Here is a 19,934-nt window from a genome sequence, read left to right as displayed (position 1 = left end):
GGACAGGGAACGGAGAATGACTGTGGACAAGTACCAAGTTTTATCTCTGGGTGATGAAAATGTTCTGAAATTATACGAGATACAGCTTTGTAAATATTCCAATGCACTGAGATTTTCTGAATCCTTCCTGCATTTTATTACAGGGGGCAAGAAGGGGAAACATTTTATTTGAAAGACAAAGAAGAGAAAAATAGATCTTCCCACTGGTTGACTCAAAAGCAGAGGCAGACCTTGAACCCAGTCACTCTAATATGCAGTGCAGGCATCCCAAACAGCATCTTAATTGCTGCACCAAGCATTAACCTTGACATATTTGGTTTTAAATAGTGAATAACAGAAATGTCAAGTAACAAACAATAACTCATTTGACAAAACTGATATTTACACACCACTAAACTCAACATTCTATACTATATTAAATGAAAGCTGTACAATACATTTACACTGAAAAAAATCCCAAAGATTTCAAAATGCATAATATTAACCAAAAGAGACCACAAGCCAAACCAAGACAAGAAAATAATCTTAGTAGGAATCAAAGGCCTGAATCATAAGCAGTAAGTTCTCTAGTTATATACCACAGATGGGATTATAATATGGAAAAAATACATTCTGTGAATAAAACAAGAATAGAAACACAGCTTTTAAAAATAATTTGAAAATCCATGAATATTAAGAAATCAATAAACTTCTAAATGATCTGTAGATAAAATACAATGGAAATATAAAGTAATATAAGGGAATGTTTTATATAGGAAATGCACATATTAGAAAATAACAGATCCAAAATCAATTATCTAAGCTTCTGATTCAAAAAAGAGTAGATTATATCTGAAAGAGTAGAAGAAAATAAAAATGACAGCAAGAGTGAGCCTTGTGGCTCAGCAGGTTCAAACTGCGGCCTAAACACCTCTATCCTGTCACACAGTGCCTGTGATCAAATCCAATCTTTGCTTCCAATCCAACGTCCTGCTAATGAGTCTTAGAGGTAGCAGTTGATGGTCTAACCACTTGAATTCCTGGGCCCGGCGCGGTGGCGCAAGTGGTTAAAGGTCCTCGCCTTGCACGCCCGGGATCCCATATGGGTGCCGGTTCTATCCCGGCAGCCCCACTTCCCATCCAGCTCCCAGCCTGTGGCCCAGGAAAGCAGTTGAGGACAGCCCAAAGCATTGGGACCCTGCACCCACTTGGGAGACCCGGAAGAGGCTCCTGGCTTCGGATCGGCATAGCATCAGCCGTTGTGCTCACTTGAGGAGTGAATCATCGGACGGAAGATCTTTCTCTCTGTATATCCGCCTTTCCAATAAAAGTATTTGCCTCCTTTTTTAAAGATTTTTTTTTTTTCATTTGAAGGACAGATTTACAGAGAGGAGAGACAGAGGAAGAGCTTCTGTCCAATGATTCACTCCCCAAGTGGCTGGAATGGCTGGAGCTGCCCTGATTTAAACAGGAGTCTGGAGCCACTTCTGGGTCTCCCACACAGGTGCAGGGTCCGAAGGCTTTGGGCTGCCCTTGACTGCTTTCCCAGGCCACTAGCAGAAGCTGGATGAGAAGTGGAGCAGCTGGGACACAAACTGGTACCCATATGGGAACCCGCCATGTGCAAGGCAAGGAATTTAGCCACTAGGATACCACACTGGGCCCTAAATATTAATCTTACAAAGATTAATATTTGTATTAAGATAGTATTATCTAAGGATATACAAATTTATGAATGGAATGGAATAGTGAGTCCAGCAAAAGATCCATATCCATCTATCCAATTACCTGAGAACTCTTCTGAAAAAAATTTTATGTAAGATAAATCATACACCTAATATGATTGGTGAAACTATAAAGCTTCCCCTGAAAATGAACTTGGGAAAGCAGCAAAAGAGGCACCCACTCGGAAGACCCAGATGGAACTGCTGGATCCTGGTTTTGGCTTCATAATGGCCCAGTCCCGTCAATTGCAACCACTTGAAGAATGAACCAGTGAATGGAAGATCTCTCTCTCTGTCTGTCTCTCTCTCACTTCCTCTCTATAATTATAGATCTTTAAAAAGTAAAAATTGAAAAAGTCAAATTCAACTTGTTCAAATTTTAACTTCTACCCTTAAAAGACATTTAAAAAAAAAGACAAGCTCAGACCAGAAAAAACATCTGTGTGCTTTCTTGTGTGTAAGTATAAAATCTGACATCTCTGACAAATAATCTGTTTCCAGAATATAAAAAGAACTCGTGCAAACAGGGATAAAATGAAAATCCAATCAAAATACAGATGTTCCTTAAGCTTACCATGCAGGGACACCCATGAAACTGAAAATATATGTTGAAAATGCACAGACTGTATCTAGTCTACCCAACATGATAGCTTGGCCACACAATACAACAGAGTTTACCTTCCTCACTATGTGGCTAAGTGGGAGCTGCTCAGGATGACAACAAAGTATGACACTCCTTACTGCTAGTCTGGGAAAACATTTCAAAAACTGAAGTACGGGCCTGGCGCGGTGGCGCAAGTGGTTAAAGGTCCTCGCTTTGCACGCCCGGGATCCCATATGGGCGACGGTTCTAATCTCGGCAGCCCCACTTCCCTTCCAGCTCCCTGCCTGTGGCCCGGGAAAGCAGTTGAGGACAGCCCAAAGCTTTGGGACCCTGCACCCGCGTGGGAGACCAGGAAGAGGCTCCTGGCTTCGGATTGGCATAGCATCGGCCCGTTGCGCTCACTTGGGGAGTGAATCATCGGACGGAAGATCTTTCTCTCTGTCTCTCCTCTCTGTATATCCGCCTTTCCAATAAAAAAAAATAATAATAATAAAAATAAATCTTTACAAAAAAAAAAAAACTGAAGTACAATCTTTATGAATGTGTAGCGTTAAGAGTCAAACCATCCCCGGCGCGGTGGCGCAAGTGGTTAAGAGTCAAACCACTGCCAAACCAGTACTCACCTGTGCAGGTAAGGCTTGCTCTAACACTTCAAAGAAAGATAGATGGCCAATTATCAAAATATCATTAGCTACCCAGGAAATACAAACTAAAACCACAATGAAATGCAATTACACATTCACCAGAATGACTAAAATAAAATAGAAAATGCTAAACATTTTCAGCGAGGTTAAACAACTGCAACTCTCCTAACAGTAACTAGTGAGAACATAATGTATATTAAATGTTCTGTTTTGGGGAAAAAAATAGGGGTTAAACAGAAATCTACCCCAGAACAAACCAATACTACTCCGAAATATCTGCCCAAAATCACACAGACTTATTCAAGAATGTTCATAGCAGCTTTATTCAGAATAACCAAAATCTACAAATAATCCAAAGTTCATTAACTTCAGAACTATTGCTACATACACAGAAACAGAACATTGTTCAGCACAAGCCACTGATGCGTACATCACAATGGGTCAGTATCAAAATCACAATGCTGAACAAAGGCAATCTGACACAATCTTCAACTGTATAATTCCACTGATAAAGTTCCAGAATGGGAAAAACTAATCAATAGCAATAGAAGTGAAAAAGTAGTTTCGTAAGTAGGGAAGGAAATGCTATTAACTAAGAAAAAAGCAAAGAGAACTTCACTTCTGAGTAGATGAAAATGCTCTAGACTTCAATCTGGGAGCTGTTCATGTAAGAGTGTATTGTGTAAGTAGGTGTGTACGTGCATGTGTCTACCTTCAATAAAAACTTAATGAGCCAGAACTGTGACTTCACTGTATGTAACTGTTCTCAAGTTTCTAAAAAGTAAACAGACTAGCTTCTGGGCTACACAAAGTCAAACCTACCATCTGGACTCTAGACTCCTTATTAAAGAGAGAAGGACACCGATCTCTTCCCTTTGTTTAGCATCATTTATTGTTTCAATTTCTACTGGATCTTTCCTTTTCAGCATACTTACATGTTGAAATTTCAATCCTTCCCCCATAAAAACATCAGCATATTTCTGCTGGGATCTGTACAGTGGACGCGGAGGAAATGAAGGTGTGGAGAAAATGGTTCCATTGCAGGCAGGGCTGCAAGAAATTTCCCGTTGCATGGCAGGGCCTGGTGGATGTCTCTACAACCACCTGAAGGTGGTTCCACCTCCCTTTGCATGGACACCTGATCACCCCCCCCCCCCCGAGAATTCTGTAAACTATAAGGCATTGTTTGCTGCTGTGGAGTTGGTGTTTACTATCAATGTGAGCTTGGAAGTTGATGTTGCTGATGAGATCTTGCAAAGGGACCTTTTACAATTTATGCTGTCTCTGTCTCTGCTATCCCCATTGACTTTATGCTAATCAAGGGATCTTTGTTTAGGGTTTCTTTCATTCTTTCCTTGATGTTTAGGTTCCTCCTTTTTTGTGATGCATTTCTTCCCTTAACTGATTCAAGATTAAGCTGTACATTAAGGATTGTAATAGGAATGTTACTGATTGATATGCTTGTCTATTGAAAACTTTAAGAGGAAACAAAGGGCAGAATTATCCTTGGAAACACCCACTTGACCATGAGGTAAAAAGTCTGTGCCAGAGCTTGCGGCTGCTTCTGTATAAATAAAGGGGACAGCTTTCTTGCATTGTCCATTATGGTCCTGAAACTGTAGTGGTCCATTTCTTTCCTCTTTACGCCTACTCCACACACCATTCTCGAGTTTCAAACTTGGCTGCAGCTGGCCTCCGGCATATTTCCAACAACTTTCAGTCTCTACTAATGCATTTAATATATCTAACCTACCCATATGAAAAATTATTGAATAAAAAAGTTTGAATAAAAACATTTTTGAATGAAAATTTATTGAATAAACATAAGAAAGTCTAGTCACACATTCAAGTGGAGTTGTTTACCTCCCTGATCATGTGGCTGACTAGGAGTGCCGGCTTCCTACTGCTAACCCAGAAATATGGTGAATTTAGACTTATTGTATTTCTTGAAAAGAAGACTTTCTAGAGAAAGGGATAGACAGGGAGGGAGGAAAGGAGGAGAGAGAGAGAAGAGAACCTCTGGTTCATTCCCCAAATGGCCAAACAAGCTGGAGCTGGGCCCAGCTCTTCTAAAAACTGCAAATACTCCAACAAATGGCAAAGCCCCCTAATTAGGTAAAATTATTCATTTTAAATACAATTTTCAGGAACCATATAGGGCATAATGACTAACATCTGCATGGCATTTTTGGCCTTACAAGCCACATTTCCATAACTTCTGTCTTATAAATCCTCACAATACTCAAACAGAAGTAGAAACTAGATTCAACCAGGTGATACAACTGCCAAAGGGCAGACAACAAATAAATCATATTGTGCTTCCTATCCTATTGTCTCTCTGGTTCAATATCCTGAATTTAGGCACTCAGAAATCTCTCATAAAACAATAAAAAGGTCATGCAGAAAGCATTTAGCCTAGCAGTTAAGATGCTCACATAGCACACTGAAGTACTTGGCTTTAATTCCTAGCTCTGGCTCCTGACTCCACCTTCCTGCTAATGTTTATGCTGGGAAGCAAAAGGTGATAACTCAGGGGCCCAGCGGCATGGCCTAGTGGTTAAAGTCCTCGCCCTGAACCCACTGGGATCCCATATGGGCGCCGGTTCTAATCCCGGAAGCTCCACCTCCATCCACCTCCCTGCTTGTGGCCTGGGAAAGCAGTTGAGGACGGCCCAAAGCCTTGGAACTCTGTACCCGTGTGGGAAACCCAGAAAGAATTTCCAGGCTCCTGGCTTCGGATTAGCTCAGCACTGCCAGTTGCGGTCACTTGAGGAGTGAATCATCGGATGGAAGATCTTCCCCTCTGTCTCTCCTCCTCTCTGTATATCTGACTTTGTAATGCAAAATAAATAAAACCTAAAACAAAAAGGTGATAACTCAGATAATTGGGTTTATAACATCCTTATGAAATATCTGAATTATGCCCCCAGCTCATGGCTCTAGACCTGGCCAATCCTGGGCCTAGCTCTAAACATTTACAAGCATTTGATTTGGTAGAGTGAGCCAGTGGTTGGGTACTCTACCAGCTGGTTTATCTCAAATACTGAGGGGAAAAAAAGTACGACTAATGGAGAACATTTCAATACTCAAAAACTCATCATTACAACAATGATTATACTACACAGGTATAGAACCAGATAATTTATCATCCAAATGGCACACTTTTGAGAATCAAAAGTTGGTAATAATTATATAAGGACAATGGGCATGATCCAGGACTGTCCTGAGCAAACTGTGATAGGGATATCTTATTTACATGCTATTTTTGCTACTTAAAATTAAAGATCCATACCTAGGCTTTATTACAATATTTTTTAAATAATATTTTAAAACAAAGGAGGTGGGGGGCAGCATGGGCCCCAACAGGCTAATCTACTGCCTGCAAGCACCAGTGGCTCATATCAGCACCAGTTCTAGTCCAAGCAGCTCCATTTCTGATCCAGCTCCCTGCTTGAGATCTAGGAAGGCACAGGAGGAAGACTCATGTCTTTGGTTCCCTGAACACATGTGGGAGACCAATAAGAAGTTCCTGGCTCCTGGTTTTAAATCTGCTCAGCTCTGGCCTTTGCAGCCATCTCAGGAGTGAACCAATAGCCAGAATATCTTTCACTCTCTGTCTTTCCTTCACTCTGCAGATCTGCTCTTCTTAGTAAAAATAAATAAGAAAAGGAGGTAGCAAGACATAAAGGATACAGCTGTTAACCAATTTTGCAGGGAAGAGTTAAAGTGCAAAGAGTCTGGACAATCATTTGGTTCCTTCCCATTTTATCTTCTACAGTTGTGTTTAATGTAGCAATACTGTGGCTAGAAAGATTTAAAGCTAGAAAACCTTGTACACTTTTCTCAAACAAAGATGACCTATTTATAAATATGAACATCAGCACTTGACAACACTGCATACAAGAGAAAGATTTCTGGTTTAGTGCTTTCAAATATTTCAGAAATGAAACAATTTCACTTTATTTTAGCGGCTCAGAAGAAATCTCACAGCATCATAAGAGTTTGTGTGCTAATTTGAATTTTACATTTCTTATAAAAAACACACGTCTTGAAATGAGTCTGAAAATTCTGCTTAAAGGCTCAAAAGAAACCAAGCCAACCAAGTAAGCTAGTTTCAGTGTTAGCCAGATTCTAGTCTCCATATGAATGTTCTCCATCTGAGTGGCTTGGCAGAGTCTACTGGATGCACCTCAAAGTCCTGAGTGTTAGGAGAAAAATACACTGGGAACCCACCCACAGCCCACATAAATTTTCCAGTGTAGGCCTAACCCAAAGAAGTGGTTCCAGAATCATCATGTAGGGTACAGTTCTATCCACAATCCCAGAATAGGCTTTGAGTAAACCTGACCTGTCTGAATAGACCAAAAAACAGGGCTCCTTAGAACCTACAGCAAACACTCTCTCTGTCTCCCCAACCCACTTGCCCAGTGACGCCTGGCACAAAACCCAAACTTGCAAGTAATGCCCAAAAGCAGACTAGACACTAATGCTAGAATAACAAGGCAACATTCACAGGACTATTTTGAAACAGTGTTATTCAGTGAACAGTACATAAAGTAGTAATCAGAAGACCCAAATTTTATCCCAGGCTCACCATTTTCTTAAGACATATAACTACTTTGGATACAACATACAATATAGTGAAAACGTAAAATGTTCTCTAAGATCCTATTTGAATCCTGACATCCCATATTTTCCTGTCCCTCAATTTTTTATGCTAAATACAAATGAAAATAACATCAGTTTATTAGGTACGTTCTATCATCTCCCAAATTCCCACTTAAAATATGCCATGTGTACATACATACACACATACAGAGAGAGTAATAATAATTGTTCTCTAGGGATATTCCATTTCAGGGGCTAAAATTTGGACCCTCTCTCACTTATGATGTATGAGAACAGAATCTTTATCCCTAGGCAAATTAATTCAAAGAACTGAAGTTTTTTTAAAAAGTGTAAAAAGTTGTTTCTGCCTTGTTTTTTTTTTTTTACACACCTGAAAGGGCACTGAATAAACATACCTAGAGATCTGAGTGCCAATTGAAAAAAGGCATGAAAACATTCATGAGAACTTTAACAAGTTTTAACATTGCTGGATTTTAGTTTCTACTGAAAAATGAGAAAAATTAGAGATAAGTTTGTTTTCTGTCTAAAGACGTAAGATTCAGGGGCCAGTACTGGAGTTAAGAAGTTAAGGCCAGCAAGTTAAGTAACCACTGGCAACACAGGCATCCCATTAGGGTGCCAGTCCAAATTCTGGGCTTCTCTACTTTAGATCCAGGTCCCTAATAATAGCTTAGAAAAGCAGTGAAAGATAGCCCAAGATGGCCGTGCTACCTGCATGAGAGATCAGGTAGCAGTCCCAGACCTGACCACTGCCTCCATTTGCGGAGTAAACCTGAGGATAAAGGATGGCTCTGTCTCTCTTCTCCATATAACTATATCTTCCAAATAAACCTTTTTCTAAAAAATGATTCAAACACTTCTTTTTAATTATCATTCTCTTGAGAGCTCATCTCTTGACAAGAAAAACATATTACATTTATAAAAAGCCTTAAAATTGTACCACAGTTTCTTCAAAATCTTTTATATCTACTCCATAGAATATTACTCAGCCATTAAAAAGAATGAAATTACACCATTAGCAACTAGATGGTCCCAACTAGAGACCATTATACTCAGTGAAATAAGTTAATCCCAAAAAGACGAATACCATGTCTTCTCTCTAACACAAGGAAGCGATCATGCAAATTGGAATGTGTAGTGATAGAGTAATGGATACGACCATATCCAGATGTGAGACACAATACAACATGCATACCTACTTTCAAATAAAAGATGGACTCACAATGAAAGTGTTGGACACATCTAGACAATGGCAAGATGGACTGTCTGACATTGTCTGTACCAGTAATGTTGGGGCACACTTAAATAGCAGACTGATGGAATTGTAACTTTCTTATGAAGGAATGTACTGTTGTGACAACAGGGGAAAAAATCAGTTGGGGGTGAGAATTGAGGGGGAGGGAATCCCAGACTATAGAGAATTGTACCATAAAATTCAAAATTGAAAATAAAATTTTAAAAAATTTTAAACTTGCTGTAAAGAGAATTAATTCTGAAAATCTTGCACAAAATATACATTCCAATACTTCATTTTTTCTTAAAAAAAAGTTTTAAAATTTAAAAGCATTCTTAACATACCCAACACACCACAGGATAGATATTAGAATCAATACTCTGACATACTTCACTAATGGGAAACAAAAAGTCCAGACCATTAACAAAGAGGAACTGAAGATCAGTAACCCAAAAATGGTTCCTCAAAGTCCAAAGCTCTGGTATGATGGCCACCAGTCCTCACACATTTCCAACCCTGTGTTCCTTCAAAGTCACTATAAAGTCATATACTGCCACTACCACACCTAGACGCAATTATTTGAAGTATGGTATATAAATGAGAGCATCTAACATGAAGTCAAGCTGATAACTTGTGATTACTCTTCTACTGTTGGACTAAGTACAAAATGGAAGCACTTGATAATTGACTGAAAACTAAAGAGTGATAAAACCTCATTATACACAATCCTTCTCTACGAACTGGGCTGGTATACAGGATTTCCAAATCATTCAAAACTGTCACCATATACAGCCACCCCATTTTGGTATTCTTCCTGCCTACCCTTGAACTTAGCAAAGTTCCTTATAGGACTAGGAAAAGGGATGCAAAAGTTACTCTGGCTACCTCATAATACAGTTATGCATCGGTTAACAACTGGGATGCCTTATGAGGAAAGGGTCACAGGTGTGTACTGTGACCAGAATCACAGAATGTACTCACACCAGCCTAAGGAGTACAGGTCTGTCACCCAACATGACCTCATCATTCAAACAAGAATATGTGTGGTAAACAGAAGAGGGATAAAACTGCTGTTGGCATCCCACATACTATTTTACAGTGATTTTTTTTAATAACTAGGAGGAATACATCCTTAAATAATGATTCATAGTATTTACATGTATATACATATATGTACATAAGCCAGTAACATAGTAGCTTATCACATACTATACACTGTGCCTAATTATTTGGGTTGCACTTTTATACAAATTGCAACACAGTAGGTTTGTTCACATTAGCTTCACAACAAACCTGTTGAGTGATGGGCTGTACTATAAGATGATGGCTAGCGTGTCACTAAGCAAAAGGAATGTTTCTGCTCTACCACGATTTTATAGGATCACCGTGGAGAATACAGTCCATCATCACATGACTGTACTTTATAGTTTTGGTCTTAAGAAATAGCTTTTTCAGAAAATTTAAGCAGCATCTTGTTTTTATAAGCACATCACGCACGGTGCTAGATTGTGGAGAAGGGGATTCAGCTCCTAACTTTGCTACTAAATGACTTTCCACAAAAGCCACAAGTTTTCCTGGACTGTTTTCTTGGGTGTAAAATGTAACTGCTAGTCCAGAAAACATCTAAAAAGCTTTTTGTACTCCAAGACTATCAACTGTAAAATGTAGACCAGCATGTAATAAGTTTAATGATCATGATAATCAGTCAACTACAGTGTCAAAATACAGCACAGTCGAGTCAACTTTTAAATATCTTCTGAAAACAAGCATCCAAACTTTATATTAAAAGATACAGCTGCTGTCACCAGCTCACAAATATTCCTCCAGGGAGAAGTAGCCAGGAAGATGACTGTCCATTAAAGCTGAAGCCACATTAAGAGCTAATCTGGTAGCAAAGGAAACATTCTACCTGCACACCTAATTAACAGCAAGCAGTCTGCGAAGGCAGGCAAAGTGGGAAAATGGAGAAATCGGGAAATTAGCATTTACTACAATTGCATATAATAATGTACCTTCAAACACTGTTGGCTTTAAAAGCTAGATTTACACACCCCAATACAATTTACTGTAAAACCTTTCTGGGAAGTCTCCATATTCCAGTTCCCGAATTTCTCCTTCTGCAAACTGACACAAGTGCAGAATCATGCAATTTAAGAGAGGCTGTATGCAAGTCAACACAGTCACATTTTACCTTATCTACACTGACATAAAGTAAGGTTCTACAGCTGCTCTTAAACCTTGGATAGTCAGAAGAATCCTGGGGAAGCCGTTAAATGGCCAGGACTCGCACCCTGGAAGCTCACCAGCCAAAATCTAACTCATTTCTCTGCACATCTGTGCTGAGAATTCGTTTTCGCTAAGATCATAAAGGCCACGGGGTCTACTTTAAAGGCAGCAGGTCGGTAAACTGTGCAAATAAAGCAATCTGTGTCTGTTTATCATTAGTTCAACTATCCTAAGTTAAACATTCAGGCGAGGCTATATGCAGGAAGTGGACAAACCCATGACCCTATCGCCATGAACCAAAAAATAATCTCCAAAACTCGGCAAGAGCGACTAGGAGAAAAGTCTCCTGTTTTATTCCTTGGGTTGTGCGCCAGCTATCCCACAAAATTTATTTCATTTGTGGATCTCAGAGAAGCAGGTAAACAGATGGGACCTTCGAGAACAAGAATACTAATTCAGTCCTAGGCAAACATTTTAGGCACACACAATTTCACAATCGGGTGCCATCTACCTGCATGGTGGGGGGAGGGTAGAGCCAACTTTTGCAGGTTGGTTCTGGCCAACAGTGAAATTCTGTGAAGAGGCGAGACCTGCAGGCATGGACACACGTGGTGCACGTCACCTTCCCTGGGGCCTGGGGTCACCGGGACGAGGGGAAGCCGGGAACCGCATTTCTTAATGATACATTAACTATATCCCCAATTAAGTTTGCAATCTGGGCGAGGGTCACCTCGGCGAAGCGCTGACTGAAAAAGAAGGCTCTGCATGTGCCACAGGCACCCCCCACTCCTAAAAAAAAAAACTTCTGAGGGAAGCAAAAATGCCCAGATAAAAAGTGCAGAGAGAACCCACAGCAGGAAAGGTACCGGCAGCACCGGGGAGGCTCCAGACCACCCAAGAGAAGCGGGCGGCACCGAGGAGGCTAACGCCCAGCCAAGCAGCACTTCGGCGGGACCGCCCTCCCACTTACCTGACGGACGTCATGGTTTCACCTTTCTGCCCCCACGCCACCTCGCCAGCGTCCGATGCTCCGCGTCCGCCGGGGCAGCAGCAGCAGCAGCAGCAGGTACCACAGCAACTGCTCCTCTGCTCAGGCACTCAGCGACCGCGAGCGCGTCCTCACACACCCCGCGCGCGGGCGGCCCCAGGCGAGCCGGCCCCGCGCCCTGATTGGCCGCGGCCGGAGGGAGGGCGGACGCTCCGCCCCGGGCCCCGGGGCTGCAGATCGTCTCGGGGCGCGGCGCGCTGAGCCGAGCCGCCCGCGCGTCTCTTGCTGCCTCGCTGGCGCGCGGACTAGCGGGCTGGCTAGCGGGCGTGGTGGCCATCTTGAGTTCTGGTAATAGCGGCACCCGCCGCCGCTCTGGGCTCCCGGGGCGCGAGGTTGGGTGCCAGCCTCAAAAATGGCCGCGCCGTTGGCAACTGGCTTGGCAGTCACATGGCCACACCGTGTACCTCGGCAAGCTCGGGAAGGGACGCTGTCATTGAGAATCTCCGCGGATGGTTTAACAGCCTAAGCTGGTTAACCCATGAGTCAAAAAGAAACCAACAGCCTGGGAAACGCCAGCCTGAGGAAGATGGAACGCTTGATGGCTGCAGCGGAACGCCCTGAATTCCAGTTCGCAGCCTCTGAAAGTCAACAGCCGAGTCCAGTGGTCCCGTACATTCTTTAACTTCAGAAACAGAGCTCCCTATTTAATATGGACTGTGTCCGGAGTTCACCCTCTGAGTGTCAGAACCTAGAAGGGTGAGGTCAGGACTTGGATATTTTTAGTCTATTCCCAGGTGATCCAGGTAGGCATATAAAGTTTTATAACCTCTGGCCAAAACTAGCTCCCCTCGGGCTATCCCAGTTGTACATGTAAACGATTACCCCCCAGCCTGCATTTTCCCCAAAAGTATGCAGACTTATATAGAAACAGGCATCTGGAGGGACATAGGCCCTAAGAAGGGGTGTACTCTAACTTCTGGTTCTGGCCTCATTCAGTAGAATAACTGTGTAAAGAAACTGAAGGTGAACCACTGATATGGCAGGTAAATAAATTCCAACGTGGGCAGGACGCAGATTAGGTAGGGGGGAATCAGTAAATGTTTTATGACCAAAATCTTTATTTCTTTATTCTCTGTACCATATCTGTATTATTACCAGACCACAGTATCTTTCTTTATTGACCATATAGGATGGGAATCAAGTTCACAGGTCTCACTTCCATCAGAAACACATCATGTAACACTAAAATGTGGCTGACTGGACCGGAAGAGACTGCTAAATTTAATTTAATTTTGTTTAAATTTTAAAACTGAAACAATGTAAAATATCTTCTGCTAAACAATTTTATTTGGTTTTGACTACATTTCACTTAAGCATTGAAAAAATATCCAACTCAAGACACTGAGTGTAAATCATACAGATTTTTTGAAACTCGGTACAAAAAAAAAAGGTAATATTTGATGTTGATTACATGCTGAAATGTTTCATAGGTTTTATTTTCTAAAGTGTGGCCACCAGAGATTTTAAAACTATATGGGTCTCCTGAAAAAAAAAAAAAAAACAACTCTATGGGTCTTCCATTATACAATGGACAGTGCTGTTGTGCTCTGTTAACTTTCTTATCTGTTATTGCTCTTACAACATAATAATTGCATTCACAAAATGAAATTAGCAAGGAAGCCAGTTTCCTTGCTAACCCTCTAAGACATAAAATATTCTAGATTTCAAGTTCCTTAGAAAATGCTATTTTTAGCACTGTTCTTTTTAATTTGAGAAATGCTTACCCAGAATGAAGCTGGGGACTGTAAATCTGATGTGTTCAGTCCATGAGCAAAGGTTGTTGAATTACTGAGCTTTACTCCCTTGGCAGGTCTTTGACCAAATGTCTACAAAAATTAGTCAGTTGTTCTTCAGCATTACATACAAGGATCCAAAGCAGCTCAATAGTAATTTCAAGTGCGGGAGACACTGGCTGACTCAGTTTACCTCCTTGTCTTGTGAGAAAATGTTAACAGATAATGCCCAGGGACTAAAATCAAACCAGGAATAATCCTGAGAATTCCAACTACTTAGTGTGGCCTTTAATACAGAGTATAGCAAGGTGTGAAGTGGCGCTGCTCAATATGCACACAAGATCTCTTGGGGGTCTTACTAACGGTACAAGTTTAACACGCTGTTTGCTCAGCGACCACGATTTTGCATTTCTTTACAGAACTCACCTATTGCTTTTGGGCTGTGGACCAGCCTGAGCACCAAGATTGAGAAGGTCTAGTTTGATTTCTTATTCCTGTGTGACCTTGAGCTAGTGCTTAACCTGTCCATCCTTACTTTACCCATTACATGTTTCTCATGGTGTTATGGAAATTAAAATTTATAAAATCTTTAATAGACTCCTTAGCACATGCTAACTACCACTTTATTACTATTACCACACTGATCAAATTACATCTCTGGGAAACATGATCCTAAAGCTAACATGAACTTGGCTCTCTGAAAAGTCCAAATAGCTCTTTCTCCTCCTTGCTGGGTGGAGTTGACCCCAATGTTGCTGGGAGCACTCCCTCTTCTCTTCTCCAAGACCTTGCGCTGTGCAGTTTCTCACACCAGGACTGTCCTGACCCAGATATGGCTGGTGTTCAACCACAGCAAAAAAAGGCCCAAAGGCAAGTTAGATCAAAAAAACAAGGACATGACCAAAATGCAGTGCTCCCACGGCTGCCTTAATATCTACCCGCACTGTCTGGAGGACATAAATGCCAGACCCTTCCAACAGCACTTTGAGAGCCAGCATCTCAAGACTCCACTTCCCCCAGAACTGGCTGACATTCAGGCTCAGGGTTGTTTACAGGTGAATTCATGCGCCTTCTGACTCTTCAGCTGCCTCAGGCCTTAGGTAACAAACCTGCAACTGCTTCTCCAACAAACTGTTGATCAGGAAAAGTACCAACACTACAGAAGCACTCATTTTCATGCTGTTCCCTCTTTGACCTCACACAAATACAATTCTGTGTAAATGAATAGCTCACTGTGACGTTGAAATCTAAAATTCAGTTCCTCCTCGGTATACAAAGTCTTTTTTACAATTCTAATTACATTATGGTTCATATTGTGTTGCAACAACAAAGAAAAATGTGCCTTTGCTCATGTTTAACCTTTGGTAACACCGAGTTGTGCTTTTTAACATTCAGATTAAAAAAAAAGAAGAAGAAGGGGCTCTGGGAATGTTACAGGTAAAGTGGCCCACCTCAGACTAGAAACAAGTTGGAGTCTAATCTGCACAACTTTCCATCCAGCTCCCTGGTAACCACGGTCTGGGAAACCAAAATATTTGGACTCCTTCACCCGCATGAGACCCAGCTAAAGCTCCTTGCTCCTGGCTTTGGCCTGGAACAGCCCTAGCCATTGTAGCCATTTGGAAAAAGCACAAGTGGATGGAAGATCTGTCTCTCCTTATTCTCTGTCTCTATGCCTTTCAAAGAAATAAATCTTTTGAAAATTAAAAACCTAATTTTGGTAACAAAGAATCTAGACTTGGAATTTTAGTAATTTTAGCAAATACCCTAAATTCTTTGTTATTAAGTGAAAATATGGGTCTGCAATATTCAAATACTTAAAACCACACCATGAAGATGTTTTTAAAAACTCATTTTCAGAGGTGGTCAACACAGTGGCTCAATATTGTAATCCTCTGTCTATAAGCGCCAGCACACTACATGGGTGCCTGTTCATGTTCTGGCTGTTCCACTTTAGATTCAGCTCCCTGCTAACGGCCTGGAAAAGCAGCGGAAGATGACACAAGTCCTTGAGTCCTTGCACCCACAAGGAAGACACACAGAGTATTTTAGGTTCTTAGCTTTGACTTAGCTCATCTCCAGCCATTGCAAGACAACAACTCATCTTTGAAAAGCATCCAACATCATCAGAACTTTCCTATTCTTACTCAGTAAATTCTACTTTCAAAGATGTATTTATTTTTATTGGAAAGTCAAGATTCGCAAAAAAAGATCTTCCATCTGCTGGTTTACTCTCCAGGTAACAACAACGGCTGGAGCTGGGCCGATCCAATGCCAGGAGGCAGGAGCTTCTTCTGGGTCTCCCACGTAGGTAGAGTCCCAAGGCCCTGGGCTATCCGCTGCTGCCCTCCCAGGCCACAAGAATGGAACTGGATGGAAGTAGAGCAGCCAGGACACAAACCAGCACCCATATGAAATCCCATGGTTGCAAGGCAAGGATTTAGCTATTAGACCATTACACCAGGCCAGACTACACTACTTTCAAAAAATTTTTATTGACTTAAAATATTTAAATCATTTCAGCAGGTGTAAACACAAAATATTATGACAAACAGTGTTCCTGTTTTATTGTTCATTCAGAGTCAATTAGGTAGGGACAAAAGTAAAGGTATATTTCTTAAGATCTTCCAGCAGTGATTCCGTTCCTCAGGTGGCCCCAACAGCTGGAGCTGAGCTGATCCAAAGCCAGAAGCCAGGAATTTCTTCCAGGTCTCCCACATGGGTAAGGGTCCCAAGGCTTTGGGCCATCTTCAGCTGCTTTCCCAGGCCACAGCAAGGAGCAGGATTGGAAGCGGGGCTGCCGGGATCAGAACCAGCACCCATATGGGATCCCTGTGCATGCAAGGCAAGGACTTTAGCCACTAGGCTACTGTGCTGGGCCTTCTTCAACCTTTCAATACTTTTTCTAATCCTTTCATGTCCCGCCTCATACCCAGCCTTTCTCATTACACACGCACTGAGCTACTGAGTATATATATACAACTTCTATTCAACTTCTAAGCAATTTATTTCAACCCTTTTCCTTAGACATAGCAGTCAATTGCAATCTTAAACTTTCATTAACCTCACAATTTAAATGTATAAGAAAAGTGGGTAAGAATAGTTTTCTCTTGTTAAGAGTATTGAATAAATATTCTACTTTGTCTAATCTTGGGTTTGTGTCTACCAGAAAAGCAAATAGATAGTTAACCCCACAAAGCTAAGTGCTTTGGATAGCATAAAAAAGATTGGAACAACCCACTTATCTTTTCAACTAATACTTCAGGCCCAAAAATAATAGCAATGTTCTTCAAACACAATCAGTTTGCTGCAATAAAACAAGCACTCTTAGTGGGAGGACAAATTAGTACACTGCCAAAAAGCTTTCTAGAAATATGAGTCAGTAATTCCATTTTTCAGGAAACTATAGTTTAAAAAAACAATAGAGAAATGTGAAACAAGATTTGTATACAATAGCAAAACTTGGTTATAGACTGACTATACAGCCAGAAATAAGGCATGCACTAAATTACAGAATAATGGTATAAAGTTATTATAAAATGTTCCCATAGACTTTTTAAGGATGTAGGCAAATACTCCTGACAGAAATGGAAAGAGTGGGGACTGACACAGTGGCATAGTGGCTGCTCTGCTCCAGCTTCGTGCTAATGTGCCTGGCACAGCAGCAGATGACAGTCCAAGTCCTTGGGACTCTGCATCCCAATGGGAGCTCTAGAAGAAGCTCCTGGCTTCAGTTTGGCCCAGCATATGACATTGGGACCATTGGAACAGTGAAGCAGCAGATTGAAGATCTGACTTTCTCTGTAACTCTTTCAAATAAATATACCTGTATGATTTTTGACTGACTTAAGACAAATGCCTTATATGCAGAAAGGGGGGGGAAAAGAAGTAAATGCTGAAGTGTTTTTACTTGTTATCTCTTTGAAGTAGGATTATGTGTAATTTGCTTTTTTTACATTAATCCATCTTACAAATTTTACATATATTGATTTTATAAACAAACTTTTATTACATAACTTTTTAGATTTTTTTGAAAACCATTTTGAAAGGTATCTATATATTCCAAAAGACAAACTTCTTAAAACTTGTGTCCCTATAATAAGTAGTGCACAGCAGTGTAAAATTTAGGAAGCTGGGCATATGGAGAGGGAAATGCTTCTCCTGGACCCACAAACCACTTCACCGCACTTGACCATCAGAATCCTCAGCAGAAACACAAAGGAGTTTGCTACAGTTCTTATTAGACTACGCAAGAAAAAACCTTACTTGTGCCTCAGTACAAATTGGTTTTCATGTTTTTAGGAGCTGATCAATTTTAGGCAGCTTCACTATGGACAAAATTATTCAAAGAAAACACAGCTTCAATATGTTAAATCTTTCCCTCTCCCATATAAGATAATAAGTTTATTATTTCCTTTCAATTATTATCTGTAGATTCGTTTGTCACATTTCACTTTAACATCACATATTCAAACACAATGCAATCTTTAAATGGAACCTGACAATCTATTTCCCCAGAGCATTTGAAGAGTACAGTAACATTTGATTGACTGAACTTTATTTAGTAAGATTTAGCAAAATTCCCTCCCAGGCACACACCCACATGGTGCTTCTTCATTTTCAGTGAAATACAAATCTCACAAAGTCAAAGAAACTTTCAATTCATGGGATAACAGTATACTTAATTATTATCCAGTTATTTATGCTAAGAGTTTATTTTTTTCATAGAAATTATAAAAGAGAAGTCTATTTTGGTTCAAAAAATTGTTTGGAATTCATGTATATGAAGGGTCTTCATGCAATGCTAATAATCTACTTTTAAACTACACAACTGAACATCAGAGAAAGGGAATTTTAATATAAAAATGTATAAAGGCAACACAAAAAGAAAGGCGCTCCTAGGACCAACATTGTGTTTGAGTTTCTGCTGCTCTACTTCTAATCCAGCTTTCTGCAGATGTGCCTAAGAAGGTACTGAAAGATGACCCAAGTGCTTGAACTCCTGCTACTCATGTGGAAGGCCAAGATAGAGTTCCCAGCTTGGGAACAAGACCAGCAGATGAAAGCTTCCCCTCCCCCTCTGCTGCTCTTTCAAATAAAATAAATGAATGTTATTTTTTAAAGCTCTTCCTAATGGATTGTTGGTGACCCTATGAAATACATTTTCTATATTTTCCTTATTTTTATTGTTTAATAATTAAGTTTTTAGGAGTTACTCATCCACTCTTCAAATAGGTATTCAGCATTTCTCTACTGTACCAGACTATAGAGAGATTCAACAAGAACAACAACATGTGTTGTCTTTATAGAATTTACATTAGACCTACATCCTCTGGGGATACAGGAAAAGTCATAACAACAACCTCAATGATCCTAAATGCTTTGCAGATAATTAAAATATCAACATAATAAAGAGCTCCTCTGCACTGGGCAGTCAGGGAAGTTCTCTACCAGGAGGTAACTGAATGACAAGGAAGACTTGGTGGTGGAAGGTAGAGAGCATTCCAGAGGGCTAGTGTGACAAAATTCAAGGGAGAGTACAGACCTTAGGTGGCCACAGCAAACAGATCATTTTAGACTTCATAAGGCTGTGAAGTGTTGACTGTGTTAGGAGACTAACAGGGAGGCTCTGTAATCAAGCTTTAATAGAGGAAATTACATAATGTCATTTCAACAAACACGACCCAGATTGAAGTGTGGAGAATGGACTAGGAGTACAAAATCAGAAAGATAGAATTCAAAGTGATTACAGTAACCCAGATGACACACAACCACAGAAACATTGGTGGCCAGAGAGAAGAGATGGAGCCAAGGCATTATTATGGAGGTGGGCCGACAGGACTTGCTGATGGACTAAGTAGGAGGTACCACTAGATGAATGGAAACTCCTTGGATTTGGGACTTGAGAAATGAGGTGAATGGTGCTGAGATCATGGAAAAGGCAGGGAGGAAGAGGCAAGGGTTGGAGAAAATATGATTAGGAAAACAAATTTTTCTTTCTTGTCCTTCTTACTCCACAGTGAAGTTCTTGTTGTTACTGACAAATTAGAAAATAAATATCTACATCTTTATATACAGCTTTACTTGGACAATGTCTTAGGAGGGGTACAATT

The 19,934-nt window shown here is 40.7% G+C and overlaps 1 protein-coding gene across 4 annotated transcripts in view; it reads right to left on the bottom strand.

Moving 5' to 3' along the window:
* ADK (adenosine kinase) overlaps window positions 1-19,934 on the bottom strand; it is a 440,503-nt gene that overhangs the window by 404,766 nt on the left and 15,803 nt on the right. Inside the window, exon 1 of one of the 4 annotated variants that reach the window (XM_040975995.1) lies at window positions 12,011-12,267. The exons of 2 other annotated variants lie outside the window; for them this stretch is intronic. In XM_040975995.1, coding sequence (XP_040831929.1) covers window positions 12,011-12,024 — 14 coding nt within the window. In that variant the 5' untranslated portion in view covers window positions 12,025-12,267. Of the gene's footprint in view, window positions 1-12,010; window positions 12,268-19,934 lie in introns of those variants that run through there. One more of the 4 variants, XM_040975997.1, reaches the window with a different exon arrangement.

The sequence above is a fragment of the Ochotona curzoniae genome, unplaced genomic scaffold (genome assembly GCF_017591425.1).
Source record: "Ochotona curzoniae isolate NIBS_2020 unplaced genomic scaffold, NIBS_Ocur_1.0 contig_2692, whole genome shotgun sequence".
Lineage (NCBI taxonomy): Eukaryota > Metazoa > Chordata > Mammalia > Lagomorpha > Ochotonidae > Ochotona > Ochotona curzoniae.
This window is presented reverse-complemented; position numbering and strand designations above follow the sequence as displayed.